The 18,702-nt window shown below is 40.1% G+C and overlaps 1 protein-coding gene across 1 annotated transcript in view; it reads right to left on the bottom strand.

Annotated features, from left to right (window-relative positions):
* The window catches only part of LOC136837564 (cystinosin homolog), a 148,075-nt gene extending 133,448 nt beyond the window's left edge, over positions 1 to 14,627 (bottom strand). The window contains exon 1 of the mRNA XM_067102430.1: positions 14,318 to 14,627. Coding sequence (XP_066958531.1) covers positions 14,318 to 14,375 — 58 coding nt within the window. The 5' untranslated portion in view covers positions 14,376 to 14,627. The remainder of the gene's footprint in view (positions 1 to 14,317) is intronic.
* Positions 14,628 to 18,702: the final 4,075 nt, after the last annotated feature.

Here is an 18,702-nt window from a genome sequence, read left to right as displayed (position 1 = left end):
CCGCCTTCCTGACGGCCGCCAACGGATCCCCCATCCTCTCTTACAGCACCAGGCCCCTTTCAATCTCCATCCTTGGCCAGAGTTACTCCTGGGACTTCATCGTCGCGGGCGTAGGAACCCCGCTCCTGGGGGCGGACTTCCTGGCGCACTTTGGCCTGCTAGTCGACGTGGGTCGTAAGCGCCTCCTCGATACTGACTCCTGCCGATCTCTTCCATTAACAGGGGGACCCAAGGCACCCACCATCAGCTCCGTCGCCCCCCACCAGTACGCACACCTGCTGACGGAGTTCCCCGAAGTGTTCAAGCCTGAACTTCGACAAGTCCCTGGGGCCCCAGCCAAACATGGCATATACCACCACATAACAACTAAAGGCTCCCCGACACACGCGAAGTTCCGAAGACTTCCCCCACAGCGCCTTCAGGAGGCGAAGAAGGCATTCACAGAGATGGAGCAGATGGGAATCTGCAGAAAGGCCTCCAGCCCGTGGGCCTCCCCCCTCCACATGGTGCAGAAACCGGACGGCTCCTGGACACCTTGCAGCGACTACAGACGTCTCAACATTGCAACGGAGCCCAACCACTACCCCTTGCCCAACATGCAAGACCTCACGGCCTCCTTTCACAGAGCCAAGGTATTCACTAAATTGGACCTTCTTAAATCATACTTTCAGGTACCTGTCGCACCAGAGGATATACCAAAGATCGCCATCATCATGCTGTTCGGGTTCTACGTGTTCGCCTTCTCCACCTTCGGGTTGAGGAATGCCGGGGCGACCTTCCAGCGGCTCATGGACAGCATCCTCGGGGACCTGAAATTCTGTGTCTGCTACGTTGATGACATCCTCATATTTTCCAGGTCTCACAGTGAACACCAACAGCACATCCGGGCAGTCCTGCGGCACCTCCAGGAGAATGGCCTCGTCGTCCGTTTTGACAAGTGCACCTTCGGCGTCCAGAAAGCCGACTTCCTGGGCCACGAGGTATCTCCGGCAGGCGTCCTCCCACTCACATCAAAAGTAGCAGCCGCAACCAGGTTCCCAACCCCCACCTCCGTCAAGGCTGTCCAGGAGTTCCTCGGGATGGTGAACTTCTACAGGCGGTTCATCCCCGGGATCGCACACACCACGGCCCCCCTGACGGAAGTTCTCAAAGGCCAACCAAAGTCCCTGTCTTGGGGACCCAGCCAGCAGCAGGCCTTCTCCCTGATGAAGGCCGCCCTCGCTGAGGCAACCGCCTTGGCACACCAGGATCCCAAGGCCCCTCTCCAGCTAACAACGGATGCCAGTAACGTCGCCTGTGGTGCTGTCCTGGAGCAGGTCATCAACGGCACCCCCAGCCCATCGCCTTCTTCAGCAAGAAATTCAATCCCGCAGAGACCCGCTACAGCACCTTCAACAGGGAACTCTGCGCGATGTACCGCACAGTCCGGCACTTCAAGTTCCTCTTGGAGGGGACACCCTTCACAATCTTCATGGACCACCAGCCATTGGTTCACGCCTTCACTAAGCAGGGGGACGCATGGTCTTCCAGGCAGCAGTGCCACCTCTCAGCCATAGCCGAATTCACCTGCTCCGTCAGGTACCTCCCCGGCAGGAAAAATCATGTAGCAGACGCCCTCTCCAGAGTCGAGTTGAACGCAGTGCAGCTCAGAGTAAACTACCAAGACCTCGTCAGAGAACAGGCTGCTGACCCAGAAACCCCAGCCTACCGCATCGCCATTACGTCCCTTAAGTGGCGGGACGTGACCCTCGCTCACGGAGGCCCAAGTCTCCTCTGCGACATCAGTACAGGTCAGCCCCGCCCCTCGGTTCCAGCCTCACGCCGCCACCAGGTATTCGACATAATTCACAGCCTCTCACATCCCTCTGGCAGAACTAAGGCCAAGCTGCTCTCAAAAAAGTTCGTCTGGCACGGGGTGCAGAAGGACGCCACGTCCTGGGCGAAACAGTGCCTGTAGTGCCAAACCAGCAAGGTGGGACGTCACACGCAGTCCGGGGTAGGCGAGTTCCCGCAGCCAGAGTGCCGCTTCAGCCACATTCATGTCGACGTCGTCAGGCCCCTTCCCCATATCAGGCGGGTCCAGATACCTCCTGACGGTGGTAGACCGCTCGACAAGGTGGCCCGAAGCCACACCTATGCAAGAAGCCACCACCAGCACGTGTGCCGAGGCCCTGCTTTCCAGTTGGGTGAGCCGCTTCGGCGTCCCGGACCACATCACAGCCTTCTTGTCCGAATTATGGTCCGCCCTGGCCCAGCTGCTGGGGACCACACATCACACCACCACGGCGTACAACCCAGCGGCCAATGGCCTGGTCGAGCGGTTCCACAGATCCCTGAAGGCGTCCCTCATGGCCCGCTGCACCGCCAAGGACTGGAAACATCAGCTGCCGTGGGTCCTCCTCGGTTTGAGAACCGGCCCCAGAGCCAACGGCACCCCGTCCGCAGCCGAAAAAACCTACAGAGAGCTCCTTGTGGTCCCGGGCGAACTTGTGACAGAAGATCGCCACATCCCATCACTGCAGAGGCTCCGCGACGTGGCCGGCAAGTTCGCCCCTTGCAAGCGCACGTACACCGGCAGGTCGGCCACCTTCACACCGCCAGACCTGTCATCCGCCACCCACGTCTTCGTCAGGGTCGACGCCATCCGCCCGCCACTGACCAGGCCCTACAGGGACCCCTTCCACGTGCTGGAGCGGAACAGCAAGGCGTTCCTGCTGGCACTCCCCGGGAGGAACGACTGGGTTTCAATAGACCAGTTAAAGCCCACCTTCCTGGAGGAGAGCACCGATGTCACCGCAGCACCTTCCCCGCCCAGCCACCCTTCGCCACGCCCAGGCCCCCGCAAACGGCGGGCGCGCGGCCGTCCCAGGAAGGGACCGCCCGCACCAGCAGCCCAGCACCCTCATGCACGGGAGGCCCCTCTGTTGTCCTCAAGAAGCCGTGGTACCCTTCAGCGTCCCAGCAGATACACAGATTAGTCAGACGTGTCCCACGTCTTGGAGGGGGAGTATTTGTAAAGTCACCACATCGACGTCAGCGGAGTGCTTTGAAGGCGTCATTAATTAAGTCTCCGCTGAGCAAGTTTTCTTTGGTGACTTCCCATGTTCTTCGCACTCAATTCGTCAAGCCTAACGTGCCAGGTCACGCATTTTCTACCATTTCAACTTTATATGTATTTGTACAACTGTCACAAATTATGTATCGTATGTTTCTTTATTCGCAGGCATCAAGACTGTATCCATATTGGAGTTCTGTATGTTTTTGTATTGTAAATTGTACTTGTTCGCCGTATATTATTGTTAATTGTTTTTGAACTCAGGTCACACTCAATGTCATTGTCTTCCGCGGTTCGGCGCCAGTCGGCTGCTATATAAACTGCCTGAATCTGTAATAAACCAGCAGTAACTTTTACCTGCTCGTTTCTTTTGCACCTCTTACAAATTCATTGAACTGAAAACACTCTCGATTTCGGCATTTGAATGAGGCAAGGTTAATGCAGATGCAGCACATTCAAAAAGATTTTGAAAATGGGATGTCACCTGAAGCATCCTCGTAATCCCTCATTTCACTCCAGAATGCTTCAGTATCAGTTTTGTTGTTCCAATTTACCAAGTTAATTTTACCTAATTGATATTCTGCTTCACTCAAGCTTTCATCAGATGCACCCAAATATTTCGTGACTTAACAATATTTGGCGATATCTTTCACACACTGCAGTATGTTACTATCAGAAAAAAGAGAAATGTTTTTCAAGATTTGCAAGTTGTCAGGTAATCTTTGTTTCAATTGTTTAAATAACACTAATAAAAAGTCTTTGCACCGTTGTCGCAGCAGCCTCTCTTCATTCACTGACAGCAATTTCCTTGTTCTTAACCCCTCAACTAAAGTCTCAAAAAAATCCAAGATAAGGTTTTAGGTCTAGATAAGACTACATTACAAGTGAAAAAATCAACTGTGCAAGTTGGCAATACTAATCTTTTTCCAATTGATTTAATAAATAAAATAAACTCATTAATCAATTTGACTTTGTCAATACTCTTGGACTCAAATAATTTGTTTGTTTTTTGTACTTCATTTAATACACGTTGCAAAAATAGTAAGAATGCCAAGTTCATTTCATCAGAATACATTCCAAACAATAATTCAAAATTACAGCAATTTTTTCTTTACTCTAGTAATTTCAAAATGTGTTCGTAGTTCCAGGAATTGCTTGACAATTTTTTCCACCGCTGGTTGCATACAAATCCATCTTGTCTTGCAGTTTGAGGGTATTTTTAGAGGAGTTAATCCATCATTAATTGCTTTGTATAAGTTGCTATACTGCTGTTGCCTCAAGGACGATTTGGAAAACCAATTATGAGGTTCTTCATTAAGAAACTCTAAATTTCTGGGCAAGCACTCGGAAGGGGCATGAGAAATTGCTAACTGCAATGAATGGCATAGGCATCTTACCAATATTAAAGAAGGATTCTCTTCCTTTAATTTAGCAAAGACACCATTGTTGACACCGCCCATGACACTGGCATTGTCAGTGCCAATTCCGCCAAGTTTCTTTATGCTCAATCCCCTCAAGATTAACATATTCTTAAGCGCTGTGACAATGCTCTCTGCATCACATTTTCCTAATTCAGCAAGCCCAAGGTATGTAGAGACTACTTTATTTGAGTTTTTGCTATAATAAATGATAGACACTAAAAGAACTTTTGTGCCTGAAATATCATTTGACTCGTCCAGTAATAAACTATATTTACTATTACCAATGTCTTTTATTATTTCTTCTTCAAAATGTATGTATAATACATTTTTTATTATGTTTGAACACTTCGTGCGATGCATTTGTACATCGCTCACAACCTTACAATCAGGAATATTGTTTTCTTTAGCTTGAATATGTCACTTATTGGCACACTTTCAAAAGGCACAGCATTCTGATGCTTTCTAGGAGTCGCGTGTAACTTTAAATCTTGATATTTTGCTTTAAGTTTGCAGTTATAGTACTCAAAAAGCTTTGTTTTTATCATTAGGAACTGCCACCAACCATTTTCTAAATGCATCCTCACATAACCACTCTTTTCTAAATTTGTGTTCATAAGGCTTATGTTTTGGCATTTTGAAGGATTAATTGAATTCATGGGAATCAAAAGTTTATACAAGTGCTATCACACTACAATACTGAAAGTTTGAAACCAACTTAAATTTTCTGACCCGCTGAATCACTGAGCCCGGTGACTGTGGTGACTGATGACTACTGGTGAGGCACTGCCTGGTGCCTCTGTATCGGTCCAACTTTCGTATATACGAAAATCAAACGCTTCAAACTGATGAAAAGGAAACTATTACAAACTGTACAATGTTAGAAATTCAAAACTTTGGTTTCAGTTTTTAACCAATATAAGTAAATAATTTAAGAGATTTTTTTCCATTATCTAGAAAAAATCTAAATTTTCAAAGTAACTATCTAGATTTATATCTATATATCCAAACAGTGAATTTTTACATCTAAAGTTAAGCACAACTATCTAGATTTAGATATAAAATATCTAAAGTGGCAACACTGGACTGGCCCAGCCATGCTAACCAGAGGTATTGATATTACAGGGATAGCAGAATAGAGGGTCCTGGAACGGCGGTCCGAAGACCCTGATGATCCTGATCGGACTAGTAGCCTTGCTACCGCACCAGCAGTGCGAGGACCCTGATCTGACCATTAGCATTGCTGACCGGACCAGTACCATTAGCCTGAGGACCAGAGGACTGAGGGGTAGCGGTTGCACTGAGGAGAGGGTCAATAGTACACGAGCAGGTCGCACTAGCCCCTCTCTAACAGCCCCACCGAACCAAAGATAGAAGGGCAAAGTGTTCCCCTTTCACCATAACCATAGAGGGACTGGGAACACTTACTCATATTTCTTGAAAACTTGATTCACGACCGAGAATTCAGGAACCAAACAAGAAGTGTGAACAAGTAGCACATACCCTTCTTCGTGCAATCCCAAAAGGTCTCTGGGGAAGATAAGAAGTGTTTTCTTATCACCCTGGTTGCCCGACTAAGGAAAGTTTGAGAGAACATCCCTGGACTGTCGGCAACCCTAACACAACCTGTAGGTTGGGTAAAAGGGCGCTAATGGTCCATGCAAATGAGTAGTGTGAATCCATCTCTATGCCCTCCCGAAGGATTGTGGTGAGAAGGGTTAAAGTAATCACCTGTTACCACAGTCATCTGACCATAGAAAAAGCAGGGAGAACACTTGAAATTCACTACTGCCTGTAAACCCGGTCTGCAGGCTGGGAAAACGAGGAGTGTGAGAGCCACATGAAAGGTCCTCATGCCCCTTTCTCTTGCAGAAAGAAAGGGAACTTGACTCAAAGGAAGCTTAAAAGCTCACTGAGAGACGAGACAAAGAGAACCTCGAGCCTAAGGGAATGTCACCCAATGTCAACCCTTCCTAGGAAATCAAGACTCGCTGTCCTAATCCAAAGTGATAGCCATGCAACAAGAAGCTTAATAAGCCTTCTAACGCGGGGCAGGAAATTGACAGAATAAAGTTTGAAAGGTATAACAGGAGGAAAACCTTGTAGTTGCACTATGAATCAATTGTTAGGAGAGGGTGGAAAGTAAGATGGAAGACAGAGAATATGAAAGGAGGTACAGTAAAAGGAATGAAAAGGGTTGCATCTAGGGGCCTTGGAAGGCACGCTGCAAAGAACCTTAAGTAATGTCTACAGTGCACCGCATGAGGTGCACTGATGGCACTACCCGCTACGGGGGTGGTCAGAGTGGAGGCGAGGTTCAGGAAGAATGACACAGAAGGAGGTCAAGGGAAGGAGAGCGCCCAAATTCTCCCTCCACCATTATAAAGAACTCGCCTTGTGTGCAGCAGTTGTCGAGAATTACAAAAGATTAAGCCACAATGGTCAGAGGAATAAGGTTACATACCCTACTTCCTCCAATAAGCACACACGAGGGCCATGGTAACAGGTCTACTTTAACTATGGTAAACCACACTGTCACGAAATTTCCAAGTGACTATATCTATCATACCTGAAGGTTGAGTATATTAGTATATTGGAGAAAGACACAGCAGTTGTATGACTAACAGAAGTAGTTACGCAACCATTGAAAGCAAGTATTCAAATGGCAAGGAGATACAAACCAAATTCCTTGCAAGAAGGCTTATTTGACCGAAGGACTTAAATAATCACAATACCAACACACAGTCAAAGGCCATAAGAAGGAAAAGGATTACTCAAGTTTAATCATCAAAGCTCAAAAGGCAGAGATGTCTAAACTTGATGGTGGCCAGAAGCAAAGTGGAGGGCAGACTGCAGACTGTCAGGTGGCTGGGCATCCCCGGCCTGTCAGTAGTTAACTACCTTGTCATCAAAGTTGAATCGCCAATCTAGCTCGTGTTCACAGGCTTATCCTTATATAAGGAACGAAGGTTTGTATTTGTGTACGAACAATTGCTGGTTATATGGTCAACAGTCTTCTTTGGTGGAAACTTGGGCATTGCTGAAAATAATATTATAAGCAAAGAAATCTCTATATGTGAGGGTATTCGTAATTTTAGAAACACTCGCATATCTAGTCAGTTAAATTCTTTTCAAAATCAAAGGTAATACAGCAGAGCAAAATCACCTTGTTGGCTCTTTAGCGGAAGGCTCCAGGTTCCTTCCGCCGAGGAGCTCTGCAAGAATTTTGAGTTGACTTCAGGGTCCAATGACAACAGTTTTACTTTCTGTACAGTGGCGGATTTACAGGGGAGGGCACCAGGATATGAATAACAGAACACTGTTTTCTTTCAATATATCATTATTAATAGCAAAAATTTGCTTCGTTAATGATTATTTCAACAACAACAACAACTCTACAACAATAACAACTACTGCTATGTATGTACATATATGTGTGCATACGTATATATAATTATTGATATATATATGTACCGCATGTGTACATGTTTCATATATATATATATATATATATATATATATATATATATATATATATATATATATATATATATATATGTGTGTGTGTGTGTGTGTATATATATATATATATATATATATATATATATATATATATATATATATATATATAAATATATATATATATATATATATATATATATATATATATTTTATATATATATATATATATATATATATATATATATATATATATATTTATGATAATCCTTAGTGGCCGCCCCAATGAAAGATTTGTAGATCCGCCACTGTTTCTGTAATGACTGTTTTGTATGTATAGTTTCCTGCTTTACTTTGTTTCCAGAGTTGTCTAATATACTCCATTTTAGTGATCAAGTCCACAGCAGTTGGACAAAAGCTACAAGCTTTGTACATATATATTTTTAATACACTATGTTTTGTAAAATGCATTTCAATATATATATATATATATATATATATATATATATATATATATATATATATATATATATATATATATATATAAATATATATATATATATATATATATATATATATATATATATATATATATATATATATATATATATATAGGAGGTACTGGTCACTTTTCTACCAGATACGTATATAATTGTAATTACCACAAATAGTTGTCACTACAAAGCATGGTATCCAGATGGAGAATCAATAAAAAAAATTCTGATGAGCGGGCAAGATTCGAACCCGCATCTGGAATATCAGAGCGAGGTAACGTTTTCCACTGACATAGTATAAAGAAATCGAGAAGTTAAGGGGCATTGTGGTTGTTGTAATTACACACACACGCACATATATACATATACTGTATGTGTATACATATAAATATGTACTCTATATATGTATATAAATATATGGATATGTATGTCTATATATATATACATACATACATATATACAGTATATATATATATATATATATATATATATATATATATATATATATATATATATATATATGTGTGTGTGTGTGTGTGTATATGTATGTATATATATATATATATATATATATATATATATATATATATATATATATATATATATATATATATGTGTTTTGTGTGTATGTGCCATGCTGAGTGGTGCAGCTTCCGGCTCACTTTCCTAGGTCATCCGTTTGCCAGTTTAAACACACCAGCCCTTCTAGCGGTAAATGGATACCAGTGTTTACTGGTGTCAAGAGAAAGCGCTTACGTCTACCACCCTCATTCTCAAAGATTTGTTGAGATACCGGGAGCTTGTGCCATTCTGATGTTACCCTCACTAGAGGAAAAAAGGGTGTATGTGTACACACACACACACACACACACACACACACACACACATATATATATATATATATATATATATATATATATATATATATATATATATATATATATATATATATATATATATATATATATATATATATATATATATATATATATATATATATATATATATACTCGTATATATATATTTACACAATATTATTCGCCGAAAGGCATTATAACTTACTGAATTCAGTTAATTTTGTATCTATCGATGGAACCTGCACCATTCAGGAATTCTTATTGGTGTTAATTTTGACTGAAAGTAATAGTTATTTATGGGCATCCTTTTAAATCGCCGTCGTTAATTTCTCTCAATTCAAATCACTTTCGGCGTATTCTGTTTTAGCCTCGTTTCCCAAGAACTGTCGGACTTGCCTCGTCATCCTAGAGTAGACATTGCTAAATTCCGTATGAGGCAAGCTTTCTTTGAATGGTGTTGTGACATTTCTCCTTTTGCTCTTCTGACTCTTCTTTTCGTCTTGTCACAGATGAGACAGATGTGGCCATTCCCCGCTTTCTTTTCATATCTCACATGACGATGATTCTGCTCTTTGCCAGTCTCTCTCTCTCTCTCTCTCTCTCTCTCTCTCTCTCTCTCTCTCTCTCTCTCTCTCTCTCTCTCTCTCTCTCTCTCTCTGTCAGGCTTGTCCGAAGCATTGAATGTCGATCTCCTCCTCAGGCCTATCAGGTCTTTGTTCATGTCCCAGGTTATTTGGCCCTTGTTTAGTTTCACACATTTCTGCCATAGCTTACTAAGATAAGTATCACCAACACTGACGAATGAAACATAGAACATGGAAGGTTTCAAGACAAATTTTCATCTCACCGTTATGCCTAATATTTGCGGTTTTAAATCCCAACCCTTTTCGTCTGCTAATAGTTTAGGTCAGGAAACGAGTTATTGCAGATGATGGCGAAACTTTCTAAAAGAAATAGGGTGTTCAGGTACTGCCTGTACTTGTTTTTTTTTTAAATAATTGTGTTAACTCAAAGTAGGACTTCCCTGACTTTGCGAGGAGCCTTGCTCACATTATAGGAGTGGCCTTCCTTTCCCAGTCTTCTTGGCGACGTTTCATTCAAAACTTTCTCGGTTGTTCTTATTTCTTCACAACTTGCTCACTTCCGCTCTGATGTGCAGTTATTTCTCCTCATGTCCGCCATGAACTACACTTTGGACGATGCTCTCGAATTATACTCTCGACTCTGCATGGCGATATTTTCCTTGGCTTTGCGGTACAGCCCAGTCATTTATTATGTGTTGGCTTTGAATGCCAGTCATTGATTTTCGCCCCCGCACTGCATAATTCTTTGTTTTTGCTGCATCATATTACTTACTCTGTTAACTAAGCGGAAACTATTTCCTAAATTTAACGATACCAGTGGTTCTTAATGCCTGCCAGATTTTGATCCTATTATAGTAGTAGACTTTACTCACTTAATATGCCTATGCATGTATTTTTAAACATAAACTCTCTCTCTCTCTCTCTCTCTCTCTCTCTCTCTCTCTCTCTCTCTCTCTCTCTCTCTCTCTCTCTCTCTCTATATATATATATATATATATATATATATATATATATATATATATATATATATATATATATATATATATATATATATATATACTACACTGACCAACCTGGTGTTGCCCGGGATAACTCTGAATGACATCCGATAAACTTTCTCACCCTCTCCCCCTCCTGCTCTCCAACTCTCTCTCACTTTTTCCCTCTTTCTCCTCCCCAACACTCTCTCCCCAACATCTCTCACTTCCTCTCTCTCTCTCTCTCTCTCTCTCTCTCTCTCTTCTCTCTAACTCCCCTCTCTCTCTCTCCCTCTCCCTCTTGTCTCTAACATCCTCTACTTGTCCTCTCCCCTCACTCACTCTCTCTCTCTCTCTCTCTCTCTCTCTCTCTCTCTCTCTCTCTCTCTCTCTGTCACCCCCTTCCCAACCCCGACCCCCTTTGGTGCCATTGATTTCTAGATAATGAATCATATGTATACCAAGTTTGGTTGAAATTGCTTGATGTGTTTCAGAGTTATTCTGGCACATACACACACACATACATACATACATACATCCATTTTTTATATATAGATATGTATAATATATATATATATATATATATATATATATATATATATATCATATCTATATATTTATATATATGCATAAATATATGTACATATACTGTATATTATATACATGTATAAATATTATATATATATACTATATAAATATAAATATAAATATATATACTATATATATATATAAATATATTATATATACATACTATATATTATATACCTATACAAATATATGTATATATATATATATATATATATATATATATATATATATATTTTTTTTTTTTTTTTTTTTAATATATATATATATATATATATATATATATATTATATATTGCATTCATGTATTTATCTATGTGTTTGTGTGTATATGTGTGTGTACATGCGCGCCCGCGCGCAAAGGCGGGAGCAGACACTCAGACAGTAGACCTAATGGAGCTATGAAAAGGCATTCTGTTTTCTAGCCATTTATTACGAAACCAACGTTTCGTATCGCTTGATACATTTCCCAGACTGAAACAGCGATTAAAATAAACAGTATTTGCGTATAAATGATAGGAGATATACACGTTACATACTTACTGACACCATATTAGCAGTTGAAAAACGGAAGAAGAGGAAAAACCGAAAGCAGAGGCAAGAAGCACAAAACATCCACCCACAACGGTAGCCTAAAGCAGACTAACAAGAAATGCAGAACGGGAGGGGGGGAGATGGGGGGAGTACAGACACAAAGGCTAAAAACAATGCAATGAAAAGTTGGGTTGATGCTGACTGCTGATTGAGGGTATACAGGGACAGTCAATTTGATCATTATGGATTCAAGGGTGGCCAGTTCCTCCATACTTCGTGTTCTTCCCACAATACCAAAGTTCCTGGCGTCTATTTGTGTTTTGCAAGTCTTGCTGTGGTTTCTCACATTCGACTGATCAGGATTAGATAGTCGACTGCCTGTTCTATAGCTAATCCCTTGGTGATTAATCGCTATTTCAGCCTGGAAAATGTGTCAAGCGATACGAGACGTCGACTTCTTAATAAATGGATAGAAAACAGAATGCCTTTCCATAGCTCCATTATATATATATATATATATATATATATATATATATATATATATATATATATATATATATATATATATATATATATAATTCAAAGTAGTCAGTACATGTGACTGCACTGTATATCAGTAAAAATCCATTATAAAGCAGTAAAAAAACGACGTTTTACTAAGTACTTTTAAGTATGTATACTTCTTCAGTGTACAAAATACATGACACAGAAGAGACTGACGAAGAAGAAAACTTTATGATAAAATTATAAAAGCTGCAAATGATGTTTTGCTTCTTAGGACCTTCATCCTTCTTCCTTGCAAGTCCCTTTATTTTACAGTTATATATATATATATATATATATATATATATATATATATATATATATATATATATATATATGTATATATGTGTGTGCGTGAAAATAAAGACAAAACCCACGAAGGAAAGAGAAACAGTGGAGTGCTGCAAGGCGTTCCGACTTCGAGTCCTTTACTTTACTAGAAGTCGAAAGGCCTTGCAGCGCTCAAGGCCTTTCGACTTCTAGTAAAGTAAAGGACTCGAAGTCGGAACGCCTTGCAGCACTCCACTGTTTCTCTTTCCTTCGTGGATTTTGTCTTTATTTACATATATATATATATATATATATATATATATATATATATATATATATATATATATATATATATATATGCCTCTATTTACATATATATATACATATATGTATATATAAACATATATATATATGTATATATATACATATATATATATATATATATATATATATATATATATATATATATATATATATCAATAAACAAGCACATGCTTTGATATTATATGCGTCCATGATTGTATCTTTACTCGGCTGTATAAGAATCTTAATTGTGAAAAGCGCAACTCCAAAAAATTGTCCAAATTGAAATTATATATATATATATATATATATATATATATATATATATATATATATATATATATATATATATAATATGTGTGTGTGTGTTTGTGTGTGTGTGTCTTGAAATGGAGAAACAAATCCACAGTCGTGTATGGGTATAAATATATTTCAAAATAAATCTCAACAGGGATCTTTTAGGAATCTGTTCGAATTTGTACCCTCACATAAGTGTGGATTTGTTTCTTCATATGTGTGTGTGTGTAAAATTATTTGTTTCTTCACTGTTCTTGCTAACGAAGTCCTACTCAGGAAATGTGTAGCCAGCTTATTTTCGCTGGAAAGATGAAAGATATTGTTGTTAGCGGTTTGGCTCCAAATTTGAGGCAAAGCGAGCAAGAGCGATTGCCCAAAGATAGACCGACGGCAGTCGAGTACCAGTCGTCTGTCAAATAACAAGCGCAGAGGCGTAGAGATCTTAATTGGATAATGATACCAGTGATCTGATCCAACTCAGACGATTCCTTAACAGCTGCATTTTACAATCATATACATTTTGCCATCACGTACGAGACTCGTGGAAATGCCAGCCGAATATCCGCAATCAAAATGAAATTGCTTTCTGCAGGTAAGCAATCTCGTTCATTTGTTTCCATATTTTTGTATTACGAGGACGAGACGATCAGTCTAAGATTTCTCTATATTCCCGAAAAGCTCGTTTCCCTCACAGTTATTTTTTCGTTTCTTGTATCTACACAGCAATTTTGTTTTATTTCCTTCGTGGTGAAATGGAACAGATGTGCACAGTAGCCTAGAAACCGTGGGGTAATAAAAACCAGCGAAGATGACACAGTCAAATAGTTCCTGCACAACCTAAATCCTGATGATTTTCAAAAGGCAACAACAGAAAACAGGGTTGCATCCAATGTAGCCTACCTCGCACATGTCATACGCTCTCAAACAATATAAAAGGCTTACCTGTAAGTCCAGCCAAGAGCGGCACTGCTGTTATACAACACAAAATGATAGCACGCATTTTATTCTTATCCCTTCTTGAACCTTAGACGTGAAATTTTAAAATGGAATAATTCTAAGGAAATGCACAGACGAAACTATTAAAGCTTGCTAAATTTGACGTGGCAAAACTTAGACCAATGGTACTTGAACTGTCATTCTTGAAGAAAGGGAAAGTCGCAAGACAGTGTTGCCGAAGTCAATCAGTTTAAATGGGGTGATGAGATCTCACGTCAGCGCAAGTACCGACTAACGCTTGTCCCACCACGGGAATGAACAGGCAGAGCAATCTTTCGCTATCTGCCTGTGTGCTAGTGTGTGTGTGTGTGTGTGTGTTAGGAAGTGGCGATTTTAATCTGTAATAATAGTGATAATGCCCGGGAGCCTGTGACTCATCCACTAGAGGGTAAGTACTAAGTCTGCTTACGCTGAAGATTTAGTAAAACCGGAACAAATGAAAAAGCTTTTTATCGTTAATTCAGTCGTAAAAATTTTACCTGTCTCTTATTTTTGACCAAATTTGCGCCAAGACTTTTTGTTACTGAATTTTTAAAAGAATAAAGGTCAGTGGAAGACGAAATACGCCTTCATGTTTTTATTGATATAGAACAGTTGTGGCGACAGGATTAGGATCTGTATTTCAAAGAGGGTGAGACATAAAACAAATTTCAAAGGCAAGACCACGGACAGAATCTTCGCGTTACAACAAACAACCATAATTACCTCGATAATGGCATACTTGTAAGGGAGAAGGTTTGTCTCACTATAATTTTGTGAAACTATGGAACTGACAAATCGAGGTTCTCAGACCTGCTAACTTAAAAAAAAAAATAATAAAATAAAATAAAATAAAATTGCTTTACAAGCATTCAATAGACCAGACTGAGCAGGAGTGCTTCGGATCCAATATTCACATGACACTTCCATTTTTCATCACTAGGCAAATATGATGTCATTTTCTGGGAATTTCTAAGAGGCTAACTTAAATGTGTAAACACGGGGTGTTCAATGAACCACTTAAGTCACCGGTTTTATATCCTTTTTCATCCCTTATAACAAATTTTTATTTCCTTATTTCTTGTTCACAATTATTCCCAAAACTTCAGAGAAAGCAAGGCAGCATGCGGCAAGCAGCTACATTAAATCCAGAAACGACTATGCTATAGAAATTGAGAAACTTTTTAAAACGATCAAAACTTCCGCAACTTTTTCACTTTCAGAGAGAGAGAGAGAGAGAGAGAGAGAGAGAGAGAGAGAGAGAGAGAGAGAGACCTATTTGACAGGATGCTTCAAGTTTCGCTGACACATCCATATGATCCACCATGGGCTCCTTCGACGATCGCAAGAAATTTGGCTGAGTCCTTCGTTATTCTTCCTAAGATTGGGCAAAAATTTTGTTGTTAGCCCTCAGACATTTTCCATTAACTGCTTTAAAAACCCAATATAACGAGATTCCAGAGGGGACAGTTTTATTAAGGTACTCGGAAACTGTCAGTCCTGAGTGGAATAGGAGAAAAGTTGGTCGTGCTGTTGTCTTTGGTGACAAATTTTTCCAAATTGTATAATTCTAAAACAAAATAATTCTCAGTTCCTTGATTTCTAGAAATGTTGAAAATTTTTCTCCCTTTTTATGACTTCAAATACAAAAGATCAATGAAATAGTACAGAGGATTATGATACCTGTTCTTCCGCCTTGAGACGCCAAAAAACAGCGTGGTGAAATCAAGCTTTGGCACCAGAAATGTCTAAAGATAAAACAATGTTAGAGTTCCCAAAACATCACCAAAACTATGGGTGTGGCCTAATGCCAAATTCAGGTGAAAGAACTTGAGCAGCTGTAAGACAAAACAAGTCTCAAATTGAGCGCGCACATAATCATACAGTGCTCTCTTTTTTTTTTATCTTTTATTAGATAGAGTGCTCTCTTCATTAAAATAGCCAAGATTCATTCAAATAACTGGCAAAGGAGGTGGAAAGAGCGGAGATGGGAGTAATAATGAAACGAGTGTGGTCTGAAAAAAACTATATGTCATAGACAATAAAACTTTCAAGACTTAAAAGTGAACTGTGTGTCACAGATAAATCTTAATTGTAATAATAGTCTGTAGAGATCAAATAGAGGTAATGGAAATTTCTTCCAAATCGTTAATCCTGTCTCTGACGACACTCCTCTAGGGTAGTCTTCATCCCCCTCTAATTGCTTTTGTTTCCGCATTTGCCATGACAGGACATGGTAGTGTCAGCGTCATTAAGCATAACTATCATGTAGAGGTATTGCTTTAAAGGGTTTGGCTCATGCCCCTGGCAACAGTAATAAACTTTCTGGACGAAATACAGCCATTCATCTCTTATTATTACGTGAGATGATAGCACTGAGACGACGAGTTTTCTTTAGGGTCTCACAATGGGAGCATTGGATTTCATACGTGTTGTATATTAAGCCTTGCGTATTATATTGCCCATGTTGAAGCTCTGCTTGTGACTGAGGCATTGTGGGTTGTTGTGGTTTGGAGGATTGAAGAAGCCCCGCCGATTTTGTAGCAAGATGTAACAGCACTATAAACATTAAAGCCGTGTAGCCATCTGTATTCTTAACCCTCTACCTAGGGCCACCACGTAAATAATTGGCGACGAAATTTAGTACCCGAAGGCAGAGAAAAATGGCATGGTAGCGGTGTTTTTGCGTTTTAATGGTTTGTTCATCTTTGGATTGCTGAGTGGCCGTCGCTTATACCGACCGGGAGAGAAGGGCGTCTTGGCAGCGTAACAAATGAATTGTTTGCAGTGGCTAATGTTTTTTTTTTAATCATATGCTTAAGCTGTTGTGTTTTTGCTTGTCATTTTGATTTGTCATGTGGCCTACATTAGGTTATGCTGTTTTTGCATATGACGGATTTGTTACATTAGGATAATTGTTGTAAAAAGTTACACCTTTCACCACCTTGCTGGGCCTCTGGGCGCGAAAACCACATGTCTTCCCGATTGCACATAAAGCCAGACGAACATACCTCGATCTCGTCTGAATGGGGCTAATGCGCGACGGGACTTGTCCAGCGCGGGAAAGTGGCAATTACCCATCATTGAATGCTAATTAACGAAGCACCTGTGAGGGTGAATCTCGTTTTTTCTGAGTAACGTCAATACTAATAAGTAAGTATGCGAAAATTGAGCCTTGTTGGACAAGGCATTCTAATTGGCGCAGCTGGAGAACTTTCCCGCCTTCCTCGGACGACTATAAAGAGTGGGAGCACGGCGGCACAGCACGCTCAGATAGCCGGCTCCTCCGATCCAGAATAGCGAAGGACAAGTTGTTGGTAATAAGCACTGAAAGGTTCTTTGTTAACATCACCCGACCTATGACACAGCAAGTGAGGTACGACAAGTGATTGAGATTTGTAAATGTGTCCACCGAGGTTCAGTTCCTAAATTAACTTAAACTTGTAGTAAATATTATGCTAATTAATATTTGATTAACGTAACGAAGCCTGCTTCGGCTTCAAGTGTAATGTGGGATTCGTTTATTTGAGATATAATTTATTCATGCATTTAGTGATGAGTACTTGTATGTAAATAATAGCTGTAAATAAATTGGTTTTTAAGTCATTATTTTAAAACTGTGTTCTTATTGACCTTCCCTGTTTGTAGACGTCCTCACCATCCTTTGCAATCCTTTAGCTAACAACATCAGCACAGAAACAGTCGGTTGTGGATGAAATTTCACAACAGCAATTAAGCCTTGATGCTTACGTATCCTGCAAATATGTTTATTGAATAATTCAAGAACTGCAGTAATGGTTTTGATTAAGCCAAATTAATTACCTTTGATTTATAATAAGTCTGAAGGTGAAGCGCTAGTGGATATGGCTACTCCACAGGTTAAAACATGCATTTAACCCCTCCAAAATTTCTTTTGAATTGTGGTTGAGTTTACTGGAAGCAAATTTTACTTATATGTCTATAACTGACAGTGTTAAAAGAAAAATGTCCCTTTGGTGTCTGTTGTCACTGAGGTGTTTGCAGTTCTAGGTAACATATGTGCACCAGATTTGCCACATACTAAAACATTTGAACAGTTGTTAGTTTTGCTTAAGGCACCTTATGATATTAAATCTAGCTACCACGAAAGTTTCCTTGCTTTCCAGCAAAGAAGAAAAAAAGGAGGGGTGTTTTTGAAAGATTTGTATGCTGACCTGAAATCTTTGGCGAAAGATTGTGAGTTTGATACACAGTTTGATGTTCGAGTGAGAGATCAGTTCGTTTCTGGCTATAGAACATGAAGTTTATTTTGCCACTTTGGATGCTGAAAACTTAGGTTTAAAGTGACCTCTACTCAGATTTTTTAAAGGGTT

The sequence above is a fragment of the Macrobrachium rosenbergii genome, chromosome 59 (assembly GCF_040412425.1).
Source record: "Macrobrachium rosenbergii isolate ZJJX-2024 chromosome 59, ASM4041242v1, whole genome shotgun sequence".
Classification (NCBI taxonomy): Eukaryota; Metazoa; Arthropoda; class Malacostraca; order Decapoda; family Palaemonidae; genus Macrobrachium; species Macrobrachium rosenbergii.
Note: the sequence above shows the minus strand (reverse complement) of the source record. Positions and strands in the feature narration are given on the sequence as shown.